At 39.2% G+C, this 18681-nt stretch overlaps 1 protein-coding gene across 1 annotated transcript in view; it reads left to right on the forward strand.

The window, feature by feature from the left end:
- The window catches only part of LGR6 (leucine rich repeat containing G protein-coupled receptor 6), a 655213-nt gene that overhangs the window by 113212 nt on the left and 523320 nt on the right, over positions 1-18681 (forward strand). The window contains exon 3 of the mRNA XM_044076136.1: positions 11304-11375. Coding sequence (XP_043932071.1) covers positions 11304-11375 — 72 coding nt within the window. The remainder of the gene's footprint in view (positions 1-11303; positions 11376-18681) is intronic.

Here is an 18681-nt window from a genome sequence, read left to right on the forward strand (position 1 = left end):
ACATATTTTGTATAGTACAAATCCATATTGCACCATTCAAATAGATGTTACATAATACAGAAATAAAAGATTTTCATTAGGAAAATTAAATCAGGTTAATTTTTTTTTTCTAGGGAATTACAATGAGGTAAGGATGTAAAATTTTAGGAGGTAGTGACAAGCAACAAAGTTTGGAAAATTAGGAAGAAAGTGTGATAGTATTAGGTTGGATGAGAGCAAGAGCATTTCCATTGTGAAGTAATGTGCGAGTGCAGTGAGGTTTTAAACAAGGAGAGACTGCTGGTGGTGCGGATGGGAGAAGGGAGAGAGTTCCAGAGGTGTGCAAAAGAGAAGGACATCAATTGATTCTCAGCAGGAAGTGTTGGTTTATAGGTTCATAGGTTCATACTAGGCTATCTGCCCAAGTGCATTTATAAGCCTAGCCCATAGTTATGTGGCTTTCGCCACCCCTTTAGTTTGAATAAAAACTATGCCTATCATTTTGCTGTGCCTCTGTCAAGCAGTGACACTGAAGTAATCCCTGTGGTATATCTGCAATCTCCCATCCATTGGTCAAGATTCCTCTTGAACAAGGCCAGAGAGGTGCTCTGCCTCACATGTACTGGGATTTTGTTCCACAGCATAGGGAGTCTCTGGGTGATGAATCTGTCCCTCCAGCACGTTCTATTTATAACCGTGTCAAGGTTTAAGTCTCCCGCCCTTGTGGTTCTGAGGGATCTAGATTTTTTGAGGTGAAGCATATTCATCAAATCTGGGTTTGACATGGCCTTATATGTCAGGCACAGGTCACCTCTGAGCAAGCGGTATGAGACTGAATAGAGCTGGAGTTCTTTCAGTCGGGCAGCATAAGACATATTTTTGAGACCCTTTATCCTTTTGGTGAGGAACTTTTGGGGCCTTTCAAGCTGCAGCAGGTGCAATTTATGCAATTTAATTAGGTTTTGGGACTTGAATCTTAGGAGTATATGTGGTTTATACATTTTAAAGGTATTTGCTAGGGAGGGGCAGAGAGACGGGTTATGAATGAGTTTGTGTGCTTGGACGAGATGGGTATATGTGAGGAAGTTTGGTAATTCTAGCCAAGTTAGTTGGTGAAGGGAATTACAGTGGTGAGAAGAGACTCTATGACCTGCCGCAAATTTGGATATTTTGTTATAACAGGATGAGAGTTTTGTTTTGAGGGAAGATTGTAAGCTGGTTAGGATAGACGCACCATATAAAAGGGATGGGATGAGATATGTATTAGGTAATGTAATCCTGGTGGTGGGAGAGATAAAGCGACTGTGGCGGTAAAGCATACCTAATTTTTTATGTTTTTTTTTTTATATTTGCTTAGCAAATTTTAGTTGATTATCAATGATAATTCCTAGTAATTTTGTGTCAGAGGCTAGTTCTAGGGGGATATTGTTATTGTTGTTAATTATGAAGGATTATTTGTCTAGGGAAGAGGTTTTGGATGCATTGAATAACATAAGTTTTGTTTTGGTTGCATTAAGGGCTAGATGGTTGTCGAGCATCCACTGTTCAGTGGAAGAGAAGGCGGCTTGTGTTAGATTGTTTAGAGTTGTGATAGAAGGGGAGAAACAGATTATAGTAAAATCATCGGCATATTGGATGAGACTGGAGTTAGGAATGGCTTGGAAGAAATCATTTTTGAATATGTTGAATAGTAGGGGGCCTAGAATGGAACCTTGGGGACACCTATGGATGTATTAAGGAAGGTTGAGGTAGCTTTTTTCCATTTAACTGCATGTTGCCTGTTTGTGAGATAGCTTGAGAACCACTGGGTAGAGGAAGGGGACAGGTTAAGTTTAGAGAGTTTGGTAAGAAAGAGGTTGTGGAAAATAGTGTTAAATGCCTTAGAGAGGTCAAGGAAAAGAGTGGATACGAAGTGGCCAGAGTCACGGGCTTTGTTGATTGTTTCTAGGAAGGAGAGGAGGGCAGTGAAGGTACTATGACCTGGTCTAAAGCCATGTTGTGTGGGGGTAAGAAGCTGATTATTGATGAGGTAGGGTAAGAGTTGTTGGTTACACACTTTTCAAGTAGGTTAGAAATAGGGGATAGGATGGTGACAGGGAGAAAGTTTGGGATGTCATTATTATTGCCACCTTTATAGAGAGGAATAATAAAGGCCTTCTTCCAGAGCTGGGGGACCTGGCTTTCTGAGATAGACCGATTAATTAGTATGCTGATAGGGAGAGCAATGGCTTCTGTTGCTACTTTTAGGAAGTAGGAGGGAATTTCATCAGGGGCATTGAAACCAGGTTTTAATTTTAGAAGTTTTTTTAGGGTGGATATGGAGATGGGATTGATAGAGAAAGGTGGAGGTTGGGGGCAAGGGATGCTAGGGGAGGAAGGGATGGGAGCATGCTGAGGAGGGGTTGTAGAGGTGTTGGTGAAGGATGATGATAGGTTGCTTATGGAATCTATAAAGAAAGAGTTCAATTGGGTAGCCAAGTCCATGTCAGAGACATCTGGGTTGGGGCAAGGGTTTTCTTTTTTTCCTGGGTTGAGAAGAGATGAGATTCCTTTCCAAAATAGTTTGGGATTGGTGGTGTGGTTGGTTTGGAGAGTAGAGAAATAAGCTTTGCAGTCTAAGGTAATAAGTTTTTTGACTTTATTTCGTACTGTTTTATATTCGTTTAGGGTGATAGTGGTTTTATTTTTATGGTAACGTGTCCAGGCTTTGTCTCGGAGTCGCATAGTAGCTAAGGTGTATTTGGTTAACCAGGGTACAGGGTTACTTTTTATACATTTTGTTTTTAGAGGGGCAAAGGAGTTGAGCAGGTTTGTGAAAGTAGAGTTAAAGTAGGATAGAGCATTATCTAAAAAAGAGTTTTTAATGGGTTCCAGTTTGTGCTTTTTAGTGCATTTGAGAATGTTTCAGCATTGAAGTTCTTTAGGCAACGAGTGGAAATATAGGTGTGAGTTAGTTGTCTAGAAGAGGGGAGACGGGTAAAAGTGGGGAAATGGTCAGCTAGTGGGTCTGGGAAAATACCACTATCAGAGATATAATGAGGATGGGATATTAGAATCCAGTCTATGGAAGGCCTGGTAGTGGAATTGATTAGTTGTGTAAAGTTATATAAGTTGATATTGAGTGAGTTAGTGGGAGACTGGATTGTGGCCCAGTTTATGTTCATGTCCCCCAAGATTATGGTTTCATGAGTAATGTTGGTCGAGACCTAGGAACAATATATCTTCAAGGGATGAGACCAGGGGGAATATAGACAGAGAGAACAAATATGAGTTTATGCTTGTTTAGGTGGAGTAGGGCTGGTATTATTTCTGCCTTGCCAAATTAGGGAAAGGGTTTGGTATAGGGAGTGACTAAGAGGGATGCTGAGTTAAGGAGTGCTACACCACCTCCCTTTTTGTGTTCTGTCATTCCTTAACATGCAGTAGTTGGGTGGAGTTATTTCAGAATCTAGTATGTGGGGCTTAAGCCAGGTTTCTGAGATGGAGAGAATATCGGACTGGTTATGTAGAAGCCAGGCATGAAGGTTTGGAATTTTGTTACACAGGCTCTAAGCATTTAGAGCTGAGAAGTTGTGGGGTTTGCCTGTTGCTTAGAGGGTTGGATGCAGTGTGGTAGAGTGGCCTGGGTTTGGGTGGATGTCCCCGGAGAGAAGGATAGAGATAAGATGATGGATGAGGTATTTGGTTTGTTTTGGGTGTAGTATACAAGTAGAGAGTTTTGTGGACATTAGACTAGTGTAGTTGGGAACAGTGTTTTTAGAGTTAGGTAGGAGTCTGTAGGGGAAGAACATGCTTGTGTTGAGGGGGTAGAGACTGGGAGATATATGAGTAATAGTAGATGTGTACTTTGTAGAGGATGGGGTAGTGGTGTGAAATGGGAGGAGTGGTTTGCATTAGTAGGTTGGGTGATATAATTTAGGTAAGTTGAGGTAATTAGAAGTATTATTTGAGTAAGTAGGGATAAAGATGTGAGGGTTATGATGTTGGTTATTAGAGTAGAGGTAGGGGTGAATTAAGCTGTGGAGTTAGTTTAAGAGATTATGGTTTAGGTTAATTGTTTAATAGTTTATCAGAGTAAGTTGTGTTTGGTAGTAAACTCTGAAAGGTAGGCTTACTATAATGGGTGAACTGTGGGAGGAGATTTTGGGGGTATGGTGGGTAGTTTGGATTGGATGGTGGAAGTGGTGGGAGTGGCTAGCTAAGTATAAGTGTAGGGGTATTGGAGTTGGGTGGGGGTTGGGGGTAGGGTAGGGGAGTGGAGTGAACCCATAGGGCAAACGGAGCGGGTAGAGCCAAGGAAAGGAAGAATCAAGGTCAACAGTGAAAAACAATCATTGGAGTGTAAGGTAAGTTCAGACAAAAGTATGGAAGGGGTAGGGGATATTCTAGCAGTGGTATAGGGAAAGGATTAGAGTGGTTCAGAGAAGGGGAGACACTTGGGGAGGGGTTTCTTTCACTTTCTTTTCTTTCCAACCCCTCCCCCAGACTCTTTAACTTTGCCTTCCTTCCTGTGGTGCCATCTTTTACCTTTCTGAACCACTCTAATCCTTCCCCACTTAGGAAGAAAGTAAGTCATATAATGCAAGCAAATTGCACTTCACAACTGACAAAAACTGTGAAAAGAAAGACGATAGTAATATGCAAACATTTAAGAGATATATGTACGATATTGTGTACTGTTCATTTATTTTGATTCCTTGTGTGGAGAAGACCCATTCTAATTAGTCTTTTTCCTGAGGAACTACTCCACTGTCTGGGAAGAGGGGATTCTAAGCACGCAGTAATGCCTGACAGGGTGTGTGCTATGAGGCCCGACGCTACAGGAGGAGGGCCTCTACATCCCTAGAAGGGCATTAATTACACTTTAAAACACACCCTGGAGGGCATTATTACACTTAGAGAATGGGCTTTCTATAAAATTGTTGTGCTTTACTCACTTTTTTTAATTACTATATTATTTTTTTTATACATTTTTGATGTGAAATAGTTCCTCTGCCTAATGTTTCAAACTTGCTGTAATATATGCTAATGGTGTTGGAGGAAGCATCTTACATCAACAATATATAAAAACATATGTTGAGGTAAGAGGTCAAGAGCATACCTCTCAACCTCTTAGAACAAGAAATTTGGACAAAACCATAAATACTGGTGGAACAAAGGCCCCAAAATAGGGATAATTTTAAACATTGCTTTTACAAATATAGAAATTTGATAGAATGATAGAATAAGAGGTTTTGTAGTAGCATGCGTTTTCTGAAGGGAGTGAAGACTGAAATTCAAATGACTGTCATTATTTTCTGACTACAATTCTCAATGCTTTGCCAGTGTTTTACCAGATAACCAAAATTTTATGAGGACCATACCAAAAATATGAACCAAAAGTCTGTATAGTTGAGAGGTATGTCGAGAGGTATGCAGACCTCTTAACTGTTGCTGCCAGGGATCGATCTCACTCTTCTCTCTCACTCACACAGTCTCTTCTGCTTTCATACACACATAAACTCTCACACACATAAGCACACACACACACACACACACACACACACACACACACACACACACACTTTTTTAATTTTAATTTTTTTCTTTTTTACTTTACACTCGCTAAACAGCAAAAGCGCTGCTTAGCGACTGTAAAATAACAACTCAATCGATCTCAGTGTTCACTGTCTCTCTCATACATGCATACACAATCTCTTCTGCTTTTACACACACACATACATATACACACACACACAGTCTCTTCTGCTTTCATGCATGCATTCACTCATACACGCAGACAGAAACATAAACACACTCATACACACATATATACTTTTATTCAGTTTTTTTACACTTGCTAAACAGCAAAAGCACTGCTTAGTGAGTGTAAAATAATGGTTCACTCGATCTTGCTTTCATTCACATGCGGACATACACAGACAAACACACACATCTTTTTTTTTTATTTTATTTTTCCTTTTTTTTCTTTTTTTACATTTTACACTTGCTAAACAGCAAAAGCACTGCTTAGCGAGTGTAAAATAATGGCGGATGTTAGTTTTTTTCTATCCAAGCTCCAGGGCAGCTTATATGCTGCCGTGAAGGGGTGGACTCGTTTTTTCAGCGAGCATTGCTTCTACATTAATACCCAACTGGAGAACAAACATGCTCCAGTCATAGTTTCATAGGTTCATAGGTAGGTATTAGGCTATCTGCCCGAAGGCATTTATAAGCCTAGCTAGAATGTGTTGGCTTTCGCTGCCCCCTTAGATTAGTTCCCTGTGCCTCTGTCCAGCAGAGCCACTGAAGTGATCCCCGGGGTAAACTTTCTGTTTCTCATCCACTTGTCAAGGTTTCTCTTGAAGAGTGCTAGTGAGGAGCTCTGCCTAATGTAGATTGGAATCTTGTTCCAAAGCATAGGAAGTCTCTGGGACAGGAATCTATCCCTACAGCACATCCAATTTATTGTTGTGATGAAGTTTAGATCCCTAGACCGTGTGGCTCAAGGGGATAAGGTTTTCTTTAGGTGGAGCATGTCCATCAATTCTGGGTTGGACATAGCCTTGTATGTCACGCAGAGATCACCTCTGAGCAGGCGGTATGCAACCAAGTACAGCTGGATTTTCTTCAGTCGACCTGCATAGGGCATCTGTTTGAAGCCAGTGATCCTCTTGATGAGGTACTTCTGTGGTATTTCTAGCTATTGCAGGTGTCTTGTAAGGTACATCCCAAATGGGGCGTTGTACTCTATGATGGGTCTGATGAGTGATGAGTAAAGGGGCACAATGACCTCTTTTGATCTGGATGCAAACCCTTTTGTGATTAGGTGGGCCACATAGAAGGATTTTGTAACCACTTTGGCAATGTGATTATCAAAGGAGAGATTAATATCTATTTGGGTCCCCAGATCCCTTATTACGTTTTCCGTATTTAGGGGACGACCACCTATGCGGTAGTTTGTAGGTACTTTGTTATTTCCAAAGGGAATAACTATGCACTTTTTGGCATTTAGCTTGAGGCCATGATTTTGACACCAGGTATCCATCTCAATGAGACCCTTCTGAAGGATTTCTGTGTCAGCCGGAGAGTCAATTATAGCCCTTAGTTTGCAGTTGCCTGCGAACTTGGTCAGCCATAGTCCTCCTGTGCTTGTCTGTACCTCTGAGAAGTATATGCCGAACAGGAGGGGTCCTAGGACTGAGCCCTGGGGAATGCCACTTGTAACTGGTTTAGAGTCAGACCTAGCTCCTGCAACTCTTACCACCTGGGTTCTGTCCATGAGCCAATTGGCAACCCATCTTGTGATATAGGGGTTTATGTTCAGGCTGGTGAGCTTGTCTATAATACCAGAATGGGTAATGGTGTCATAGGCCTTAGCTAGGTCTAGGTAGGCTGTGTGTACCACCTTTCCCTCGTCTATAGCCTTGGTAACTGTCGCAAAGAAGTCCACCTGGTTTAGGAGGCATGATCTGCCCTTAACAAAGCCGAACTGGGTAGGGTCCAGTGTTTGGAGGTTCCCTATGTCTCTGTTAATGAGTTTCATGATGATGTGCTCCATAGCCTTGCAGACCAAGCTAGTCAGACTTATAGGGCAATAGATCCCAGGTTCTGTTGTGGCTCCACCTTTGTGGAGTGAAATAACCGTTGCTGTTCTCCACTCTATGGGTACATAGCCTGTGGAGAGGCTGAGTTTGAACAGTGTGTTTAGGTGAGGTGTTAGTTTGTCTTTGAGCTCATGTAGGACGTAGCCTGGGACACCATCCTGTCCCATTGATGCTGTGTTTTTGGCTTTGGAGAGGGCTATTTTAACCTGAGTGTCTGTGATTTCAGGGGCTCTACATTCTTCTGGTATGGTTATGGGCCCTTTTGGAGATAAGAGGGGGGGTGATGTTTGCACTGAACCTGTCTGCCAGGATGTTGGCAATATTGGTTGGTTCAGTGTATTTTGTGCCATTCTGCACTAACTCCGAGTAGATCTGAGCATTGCCACTTAGATTCTTGACATAGCTAAAGAATGCCTTGTGTTTATCTTTGGAGTCCTTGGCAAGTTCTCTTTCAAAGCTCGCCTTGGATGATTTTATGAGGGATTGTAGTTTCTTGTTGATACTGATCAGGGATGTCTTCCCTTCTTGGAATTTTACTCTTTTCTGTACTAGTTTCCTCCTTCTATTGTATAGTTTGTTTATGGCAGGGGTCCACCAGACTGGTTTCCTTTCTTGGAGGAGTGAGTCTTGGTTTTACTTGGGATAGCACGATCCATGCATTCTTGTAGGTGCCCGTAGAATGCATTAGTAAAGGATTTTGCAGCTTGGACAGAGTTATCCTTTAGCATGGGGGCTTTGAAACTTTCCACTTCCGTCTTAAGTAACGTGAAGTTTGCTTTTGAAAAGTTTTTCACAGTGGTTTCCTTGTCCGGGGGTGGGGGCGGAATGTGGATATCCAAAGTGATTTGTTTATGATCAGATCTAACCAGCGAGGGGTTGACCTCCGGTGTGGAATACCGGTCACCCATGTTGGTAATGACCAGGTCCAATATGTTGTCACCTCTGGTGGGAGGGTTGACCAGTTGTTCCAGGGCTTTTGAGTTTATAAATTTTAGGAAATGTTGGGCAAGGGAGTTAGTACTTGAGTAGTTCTTCCAGTTAATGTTTGGGTAGTTACCCAATATTAGGGTGTTTGGTATGACCTTTATGTTACCTAGTGTTTCCAAAAATGCGGAATGGGGGTCCTGGGACATGTTGGGTGATCTGTAGCAAGTTGCAATTTGAATTGCAGTCCTGCCCATTGTTAGTTGCACGTAGATAATCTCTGAAGCATCATGCTGTGCCACTAACCTGGAGGTGTGGGTATCCTTGATGAATATGGATACTCTCCCGCCTTTTGTATTTCGGTCTGGGTTCTGTGGCCGAAATGTATGGTATGAGTTGTAGTCTGGTAGTGTTGGGGTGCTCTCTGGAGCCTTAAACCAGGTTTCTGTTACTGCACATATATCGATTTTCTCCATACTGAGGAGTGCCTAGAGTGCATGCATTTTGAGGTTTAGACTTCTGGCATTGAGTAGTATTACCCTCAGATTTTTGTTACTTGTGCTATTTACGGCAAGATGTAAATTTGCCCATTCTCTAAGGTGGGATATATTGTTCTAATTTAGTCTGATGTAACATTTTTCTCTAGAAAGGAAATTATATAATTCCTGATTTTCTATACAAAAATGAGGATGTATAAATATTTGACACTGGTCTTGGTATATCCTGTTCTGTCTTGTCTTAGTGTGGGAGATCTTGGTGAACATCTGTGAAAAGCTTTGCTCTGCTTTTGTATTTTTATTAATCTGTCTAGCTTAGAGTAATTAGATCCTGCAACTCTTTAAGAGATAGTTATGATATTTAGTTAGTTGTATATCAGATACTTCCTTACATAATCTAGCTGTATAATTAATTACTATTTTGATGTAGTGTATGTACTTTCTCATTCCTCTGCATATGTAACCTGTACCTTCACTGTCTGTTTTATTATTTAATTAATGTTTATTTATTCAGATTAAGCCCTTGTGGATGGTTAGTCCTTATCAATTATTGTGATTTATTATCTGAGAAGAGGGTTATCGTAGTACTGTATGTAAACAAACTGTGGCTTCCTTCTCCACTTAGCTTGATCACTTGAGCCTACTGCTAGTGAAAGATGTTAATTTACTTAGTTAAATTAAACTAAAGTAGGAGCAGCAAATAAATGGTAGATTCTGGCCATTTATTTTATTTTATGATATTTTTTATTTTATCTATTTATTGAATAGGTAAGCCAGTTGAACAATTTGTACCTTTTCAGAGGTGACTTGGAAGTACTTTTTGGTTTAGTGACTTGCTCAGAGTCACACAGTAAGCAAATGAATATAGAAGAACTCAAACCCTATACTGTGGTACAGCAGCTCATTAACAGCTTAGAGCTTTAAACTTCTTTGCTAATTACCAAGGGACTAAATGTGAAATGTTTAACCAACCCATTAGTCTGTTTACCACATTTTATATCACTAAGATGTTGAATTATGCACTCTTTCAAAGTTCTGTTGCTTTTACCCACATAAAATCCTTTGCATTTTTGTCAAGAGGCTAAATAAACAATACTTTCCATACAGCAACTGGCATATCTTCTCAGTGTATATATTCTCCCTGTTATTGGATGGTAAAATCTATTGCTAGTATCTATAAATTTACATAACTTGCACCTATTACAAGGACTGAAGATCTAGTAAGTAATATGTATGATAGAGGTTATTCGTTGAAAGCAGTCCAAGAAAAAATAAAGCGCATAAAAAGCCTTAGACAGTGCAAAGGGAAACCGTATTACAACAGGCATCTGAATGAAGAAGAAAAAGCTACCGATGAGAACCAGAATAAAAGAGTGTGTGACTCAAGAGACAACCTCTCTGGTGCCAGGTTGGCCTTTCCATTACATATTGGTTAGTAGTGGTTGAATGCAACCCTCCACATTTGCCCACAGTTGTCACTGTTAACTAAGGAGGTGTTTACACTATATAGCCCTCTCTCTCTCTCTCTCACACACACTCTCTCTCTATATATAAATATACACACACACACAGATATATATATATATATATATATATATATATATATATAGTATGCTGCAAAGTAAGCTAAATAAATATCAATTAGTGGTGATCATTGCAACTAAAAACAGAAAAAGAGTTTGTCAGCTCCTCTTATGGACTGTACTATGGGCAAGAAGGAGGCATGATTTTTTCTGCTAATTTGTAAATGTGATTGCTTCATTAAATATGCCTGTAACATATAATTTAAAGAGAGATGCAACAATGTAACTCTGTTCATGAATATAACTGAGGACTGAAATCATTTCATGATCCACACATCTGCCAGACTTGTAGTCTCAAAATAAACCCAGCAAACATTTCAACCTCTTGGTGCAAGAAATCTGGACAAAGTCTGACAAAATGGGAGGGCCAAAGCCAAAAATAGGGACAAATTTTAAATGTTGTTCTAATAAACTTAGAAATGTGCTAGAGTATCAGGGTTTGTGTTAACATACATTTTCTGCAGGATATGAAGTCTGAAACTCAAATGTATTTATTTACTGACTTCGATCCTCAGATCATCCCAGTGATTTGCCAGAAAACCACAAATTTTATGAGAAACAGACCAAAAATATGAGGCAAAAATCTCAACATTCTGCAAAGATCTGGACAGTTGAGAGGTATGATTATTCCAGTCCACTCAGAGGCTTGCTGAGGAAACTGATAAATGAATGCTATAGTAGCAATTTTCTTTATTATGTCTGCTGTTTCTATAGCATGTTTTTTTTCTCTTTAGTCATCTTCACAACAATAAAATTCAGAGTCTTGGAACAAATTGCTTTGAAGGACTACACAGCTTGGAAACACTGTAAGTTAAAGCCATTATTATTCGTATTAATACTATTTTTATTACTTACATACTCTGTCTTGTGTTTATATAGCTTAGTTGAATGTCCTGCTTCCACTTATCTAATGATACTGGAGAATGCTAGATCTTGCATAGCGTGCAGTGCAGAACACATCTGATGTGTTCTCCTTTATTGATGCATGAAGCTCTATGCATTATATAATTGGGAAAAATAGTATCACAGTACTGACATGTGAAACTGTGATACTGTCTTTCCCAAACAGGAGCTGAAGGGATTCTCTTGCTGCTGTTGGTACAGTTGTTTAGAGGTTGTGTGTGCTATCAGTGAGGCTGTACACTGAAACCCAATTTATATTAGTTGAAAAGTGTTGCTTAATTAAATTAAAATATAAAGTTGAATAGGGAAATTGAAAATATAAACAAAACTGTACATTATATGTTTCTGTAGTGAGAAACTCCTATTTTAAGTTGTTCATTTACCTCCAGAAAGAGACGAGTCACCAGTGGAGTTCCCCAGGGTTCGGTTCTGGACCTCTCCTGTTTGGTATCTACTTCTCCTAAGTAAAAGCCAGCACCAAAGTGCTCTGGATGACTAGGTTTGCAGATGACTATAAGCTAGGAACAGTCATTGAGTCCCCAAAATCATGGACTAAAACTAAATGCCAAAAAATGCATTACTATATCCTTTGTGAAGGGGATGACATCACTGAATTTGCATCAAGTTTCAAGTATTTAGAGACATGGTTAGAGCCAGTATCTTCTCAACCCACGTCCACAAAACTCTGCAAATGGCATTTCAACTACTTGTCACATGTTACAGAAGTAATAGTCTGCTACCTCTACAAGCAAGATAAATTGTGACCAACAGATGTTTACTTCCTATTCTAGAAACTGTCTTGGCAACAGGTGTCTAATATGATTACTTCATACAACGCTTAGAATGTTGTTTAAAGCTGTGTGTCTTTTTATTAGATTGCAACATTCCAATTCCATTCATCACATCTGTCTGTCTAAGCTATGTGGGTTTAGCCAATCTGCACAGTCCAGATTCCAAAAGCTTTGGAAGCCTTCCAGACTCTCCTCTTGCCAGGAGTGAGTGAGGTGCTCTTGTAAAAGACCAAAGAATTGTCAAAAGGATATTTTGCCCAGGAAGAAGACAGGAGCCCTGAATACATGTGCTAGGAAGCAAAACAAATATATATCTTTATAACTATATACAAAAGGGTGAAAGGAACCACACCTTGGCAACATACCATGAAGAACAAAAGGAAGAAAGAAAAATGGACACCGGGATGGTTACTGCAATGGTGATGCATTAAAACATGTAGTGTTATGGTAAGTTTACTTACACAACTGTACTATGTTCAAAGTGATCATCATTGCAGTCATTTAAGCTGTATGGGTAGATTACCATAGCTTAGACAGGCATAATAAAACAGGGAGGAAGCCAGTATCTAAGACTGCAGAAGCCCCTGGAGAATGGTTCTATCAAAGACAGTTAAAGCCAGTTCTGGGCCTGGAAAAGGAATCCAGTTTGTAATGCTTTGTAATGGTGTGTACTGAAGACCAAGTTGTCAAGTTCCTGACTGTAGCATTCTTCTAGAGTTCACTCTTTTCCAGAAAGCAACAGAAGAAGCCAATGCCTTTTCTGAACCAGTTGTAACTCTGCCTGGAAGTGGCATGCTGTTGTGAGTGAAACAAAAAGTAGTATCATGAAACAACCATGAAGAAATAGTTAACTTTGATAGTGGTTGCCTTTCTTCTTACCTTCATAGGATTTGTTCTTAAAGAAACCCTGTTCTTGTGAAAAATAAAAAGGAAGGACTGACTCACCATAAGTGCTTCTTAACTCAGACACTCTTCTAGCAGATGTCGGAGCAATAAGTAAAATAGTCTTCCATGTTATGAACCTCAAATCAGCCTGATAAACTGGTTCAAATGGAGACTGTGATGGGTTTTCAAGAACAAAGCTATGATCCTGAGAGGAACCTCCTGTTTCTTACACAGGCAGGTTTTCCATTGACCCCCCCCCCCCCCGCTCCAAGACTGGGCCCTGTTGTTTAAATTGTTTATTGAGAAGGGGACTGAGGAAGGGTTAAAACTGTTACTTTGTTTTAGAAAAAGGAAGGTTGAAATGTTGTGTTAACTCCTTGCATCAATTTCCCCTTTTCCTCACATTTATTCAGATTTTCCTTAATCAGAAAGGTTTTGAGACAAAAACCAAGCAATTCTTATCAAAAGTGAACCAGAAACAACTGTTCTGGAAGATGAGTCTGCGGTGTCGTAAGTACACTTCAGAGTATGCCTTGTCACCTAAAGAAGACCTGTCACAGAAGAATTTAATGAGCTATTTACCTCATAAGAAGGAAGGTTAACCATTAACTTCTGCATGTTCTCAAAAGACACAAGGAAAAACTTTATTGTATGGGCTTAAAATCCTGTTAGTTAAGACACTAGAAGCCTACATCTTCTTCCCCAACTTATCCATTACCTTCTCCTATTTAAACTGACAAAATGGGGTTAAAAAAAAAAAAAGAAGAAGAAGACCAAAAACACATCACAATTGCAAATCATGAAAATCACTCTTCTCCTTAAAACGTCTTTTTGCTTGGGGATCAAGCCTCCTTTGCAACCTCCATACCCCATGAACTTATATATATCAACTCTGTTTCTTAGGTGACACCTTTTTGTTTTTCTTTAATCTTTGCCATTTTCTAAGCATTTCCTATTGATTTAGTGGACTAGCATGTTATACAACTTCTTTGGCCAATCAGAGGCTTTATCCCTAGTATATGAAGCATCCCAAAATGAGCAGAATGCCTATAATTGAAAAGCAAAATAGTGGTGTTTTGTATTACTTTCATCCCGTTTTGTGCATTTCGGGGTTCTGTTGTGACACTTCCTTGTTTTTATTTTACCTTTGCCTTTTTTAGCATTTCCTATTGATTTAGTGGACTAATTTTCAGTTTTGTAACATTTATCAAATGTTAGGGTTCCTCCAAGGTCTGTTTGAATAACACCATCTTTGTGAACTCTCAGATAAAATTAACTTAGCTGGGTCACTAAAAATTAAGAAAAGAAAAACAGAAAAGAGCTTTCAATCTAGGGAAGAAAAAATAAGGAGAAGTGATAAAACTTAATAACAATAAGTTCCTGCAGACTGCTGATGAATTAAACACCAGTAATTTAGATCTGCCATGACCCGAGTCAGCTGACTTACAGCACCTACACAACACATCTGACTCTGATTATTTGTCAATTAATGAAACAGTTCAAGATAAAATTTGTGAAAGTTGGCCATAAATCTCTCTAATTCCTCCCCCAGCACTGTTCTCTGTAGTTATTATAATGGAGAATGCTGTGTCAATTCGAACATGCAGTGAGCTCACTGACTTTCTAGAAGAATCATTCAGTTTCTCATATAGGAAATTAAAAAGGCCATTAGGAGGCATAAACTGTCTACCTATTCTAAACGAAGAAATGTCTCAGAATGATATTACTAACTAATAGTACTGATCATGTTTCAAATGTGTCTGTTGGTCAACAGTGGCGGCTGGTGACCTCAAATCAAAGGGGGGGCTGCAGGAGACAGCTGAATGGGTGGGGCCAATGGGAAGGGGTGTGGCCAACTAGAAAGTGGTGGAGCTATGGTACAGTGGGATCAATGCTGGCAATGTTTACCAATTTAGTTTACATGAAATAAATGCTCAGTCACTATGGCGCATGCTTAATACTTTATACAGCACATTGTTATATATATATATATATATATATATGGTTCCCATTCAGAAGCCTGAAACATCATAAGCCTGAAAATCAAAATCCTGAAACCAAAAGCCTGAAAATTCAGAATCCTGAAAACTCAAAATCCTGAAAGACCAAAATCCTGAAACTCAAAATCCTGAAAACACAAATAATGCTAATATGTCACTATAAAGACACTAATATCTACCAACTGACCCTGACCCTAACCCTAACCCTAAGGTCCACACTCACCTGACCCGTGCCTAACCCTAACTCACTTAAACTGCCCCTAACCCCAATATTTGTCACTATTGCATACATGCCTAACCACACTTACCTGACCCCAATGCATGACCTAACACCACAGGGCTCAATAGCAAAGCCACAATGACATCAGTATGTCTATTTTGTGTTTTCAGGATTTTGAGTTTCAGGATTTTGGTCTTTCAGGATTTTGGGCTTTCAGGATTTTGAGTTTTCAGGATTCTGAATTTTCAGGCTTTTGGTTTCAGGATTTTGATTTTCAGGCTTATGATGTTTCAGGCTTCTGAATGGGAACCATATATATATATATATATATATATATATATATATATATATATATATATATATATAGGTTGGTTTGAAGACTTACCTCCAGTCACTACATGGGGAAGTAGGGTACAACAAGTATGTCGCAATTTGAAATGTCGCTGGCTAACGGTGATGGCCCTGACACATTTATTATCCTCTCAACCTCAGAACAAGAAATCTGGATAAAGCCATAAAGTAGGACAAAGGCCCAAAAATAAGGACAATTTTTAAATATTGCTCTTATAAACTTATAAAGTTAATAAAATAGTAGGTCTTTCATTAGTATGAATTTTCTGAAGGGTATGAAATCTAAAACTCAAATGTCTGTCATTTTCTAACTTCAATCTTTAATGATTTGCCACTAATTTGCCATAAAACCACAAATTTATGAAAAACAGACCGAAAATGTGATGCAAAAATCTGGATATTCTGTGAAAATCTGTACACACACACACACACACACACACACACACACACACACACTATGGAAAGTACATGCATGGGCATTGAACAGTGGGCAGCTGTTCAGCACTAAAATATGCAAAACAGCTATGATGCAGCCATGGGGAACTTCTGCTTAAATGACAAAAGCACATGCAAACACTTCCTCAGTCAGGTCAGTGGGTACCATTTGTGTAGACAGCTCTAAGCCAGCATAAAGCAACATGCATTATTTGATTCTGCCTTATCCTCTTTGCACACACACAGATAAATAAGTGGTTCTGATTTCAGTGCTGCGATCACACATCACTTCAATTAATTTAAAACCTTCACATATAAAATGGTTTTCTATTAAAACACAAGATAATATATTTAGTACAGTGTATTCTGGTGTTATGTAGGTCATCAGCAGCAACCACACACACACACACACACAAACACACACAAACACACACACACACACACACACACAGTGCAGATTGTTAGAAAGGGGGGGGGGGGGCTTAGATTTCCAAACCTGAACCTACTTCCGTTGTGACCCAGTTGTTCATAGTTACCTGCATGTAAGGTACTTTTGCCATGCCTGGTGCCAGCTTTAAGATGCCACTGCACTAAATATATGGTGGTAAAAAAATGTCTGTGGTCACACATCTGACAATTTGTTAATAACTCATAATTGTACAGACAATATGGGCTACACATTTAAAAATTACGTGACAAAATAATACATACATACTTTGCAGACATTACTGAGCTAGAATTCAACACTGGTAATCATCAGTTGTTTTTTTTTTTTCACATTTCCTTAGGCCCACCTTTTCTAACTGCAGCAATTGACTGTTATCAGTCTTCACATGCTCCATATGAAAACCAAATATACAAGACTTGCACAGCCAACATTACAGCCATCGTGCTCATAGCACCCAGTTCTACAGCAGGTACAGGATTTATCAGTTCTGTAAGCAAAAATCACACAGGGAATGAAGATGAATGAAAGAACTCTACTGCTGCATATTGCTTCTAGTGGCTGCTAAGTTTTAGTCATTGAAAACAGATACACACTCACTTGCAAAGGTAAATACTTCTCAGCTAGTAAAGTAAAAAATGAAAGTTTTGCTAACTTTATTTATCTCTCTTGTCTGAATATGTACATATATAAATATGCATACTGTTTAACCAAATAAAACTGATGTAACAGTAAAGCTAGATGGTGAAAGTAGCAACAAAACTATTACTCTGCATTTCAAATCCTCTGAACCACTACTGACATAGACACTGTCTGCACTGCACTGCCTCCAGAATGCAAGTAAATTGTACCAAGAAGTTTGGGCATCAAGCCCTCCCTTTTCACACCTGCAGCAAAGGTAAACACATTTGAATGCACAAACTATCAAGTCTTCATACTTACTGTAGTGCAGAATGCATTTCATATTAGTAGACTAACCCAAAATATATACATGCAGGTGTATAGTGTACAATGCATTTAAGCTTAAATCCTTGTCACAAGCCGGTCTAGCTTTTATAATAAACCTGATGAACTGCGTGTGCAACTACAAAGAAACATTTTCACGGTCGCCTATAAAAGAAATGCATTGTAGTTCATAGCAAAGAAGAAAATGCCTCCAAAACTAGCAGAAAATTAGAAATGGTCCAGACTCCAGCTACATCACTTAGCAACTTACCATTGGTTGTAAGAAGGTGAACACAGAAGTTAGAAAGGATTAGGAATCAAAGTTCAACTCTGAACTCTGTCAGCAAAAACAAACAAGTTGTTCCACCAATGGTAGCAAAAGTACTGTGCTACTACTACTGATTGTTTCTCGCTGTCTTTTTTGGGAAGAGAGTGAGAACCAATCAGTAGCCATCCAGCCGTCCACGTCACATACGTGACTGCAGACGTGGCAATCTGATCCCCTTCCACTTTACTGTGCAGTTAAACCACACAGACTACTGGGCATCACACTGATGCCTTCTCTCCTTAATCTGAACTGCTTTTACAGCAGTGCAGATTTGCAGAAACTAATTTAAAAAAAATAAAACAAAAAAACATGGAACTCACCGAGCATTCGCAATTGCGAGTCAGTCAGACTCGCAGATAAGCAAAACACAGAAAAGTACTGCAGATTTGAATTGAAATAATTAATTTTAAATATTTTATTTTGTAAACTTTCTTTTTCTTCACAGCTGGGGGGGGGGGGGGGGGGGGCTGCAGTCCAATGGCACCAGCCGCCGCTGTTGATCAACCATTAGGCAGAGCATTGATTGATAATGTTCAGTATTCAACTGGACCCAATTAGTGTGTATCATCAAAAGAAAAAAAATCAACTTTAATAAAATTAATAAAGCAAATCACATAGAAATTTTAAAGGTAAAAAACTGGGATGCTAATGTTGAAATGGACATTGATGTAGGATATCACCAACTTGAAAAAATCTGACTAACTCAACTTAAATAACAACTTGTTTTACTAATGCTAAAGTTAAAACACAGTTTTTTTTTTTCATTTTTAGCGAGGAACAAAGTTATGTAAAATTTATGAGAAAAAGAA

Source organism: Protopterus annectens, chromosome 7.part0, assembly GCF_019279795.1.
Source record: "Protopterus annectens isolate FY-2018-M chromosome 7.part0, PAN1.0, whole genome shotgun sequence".
NCBI classification, from domain to species: Eukaryota; Metazoa; Chordata; order Ceratodontiformes; family Protopteridae; genus Protopterus; species Protopterus annectens.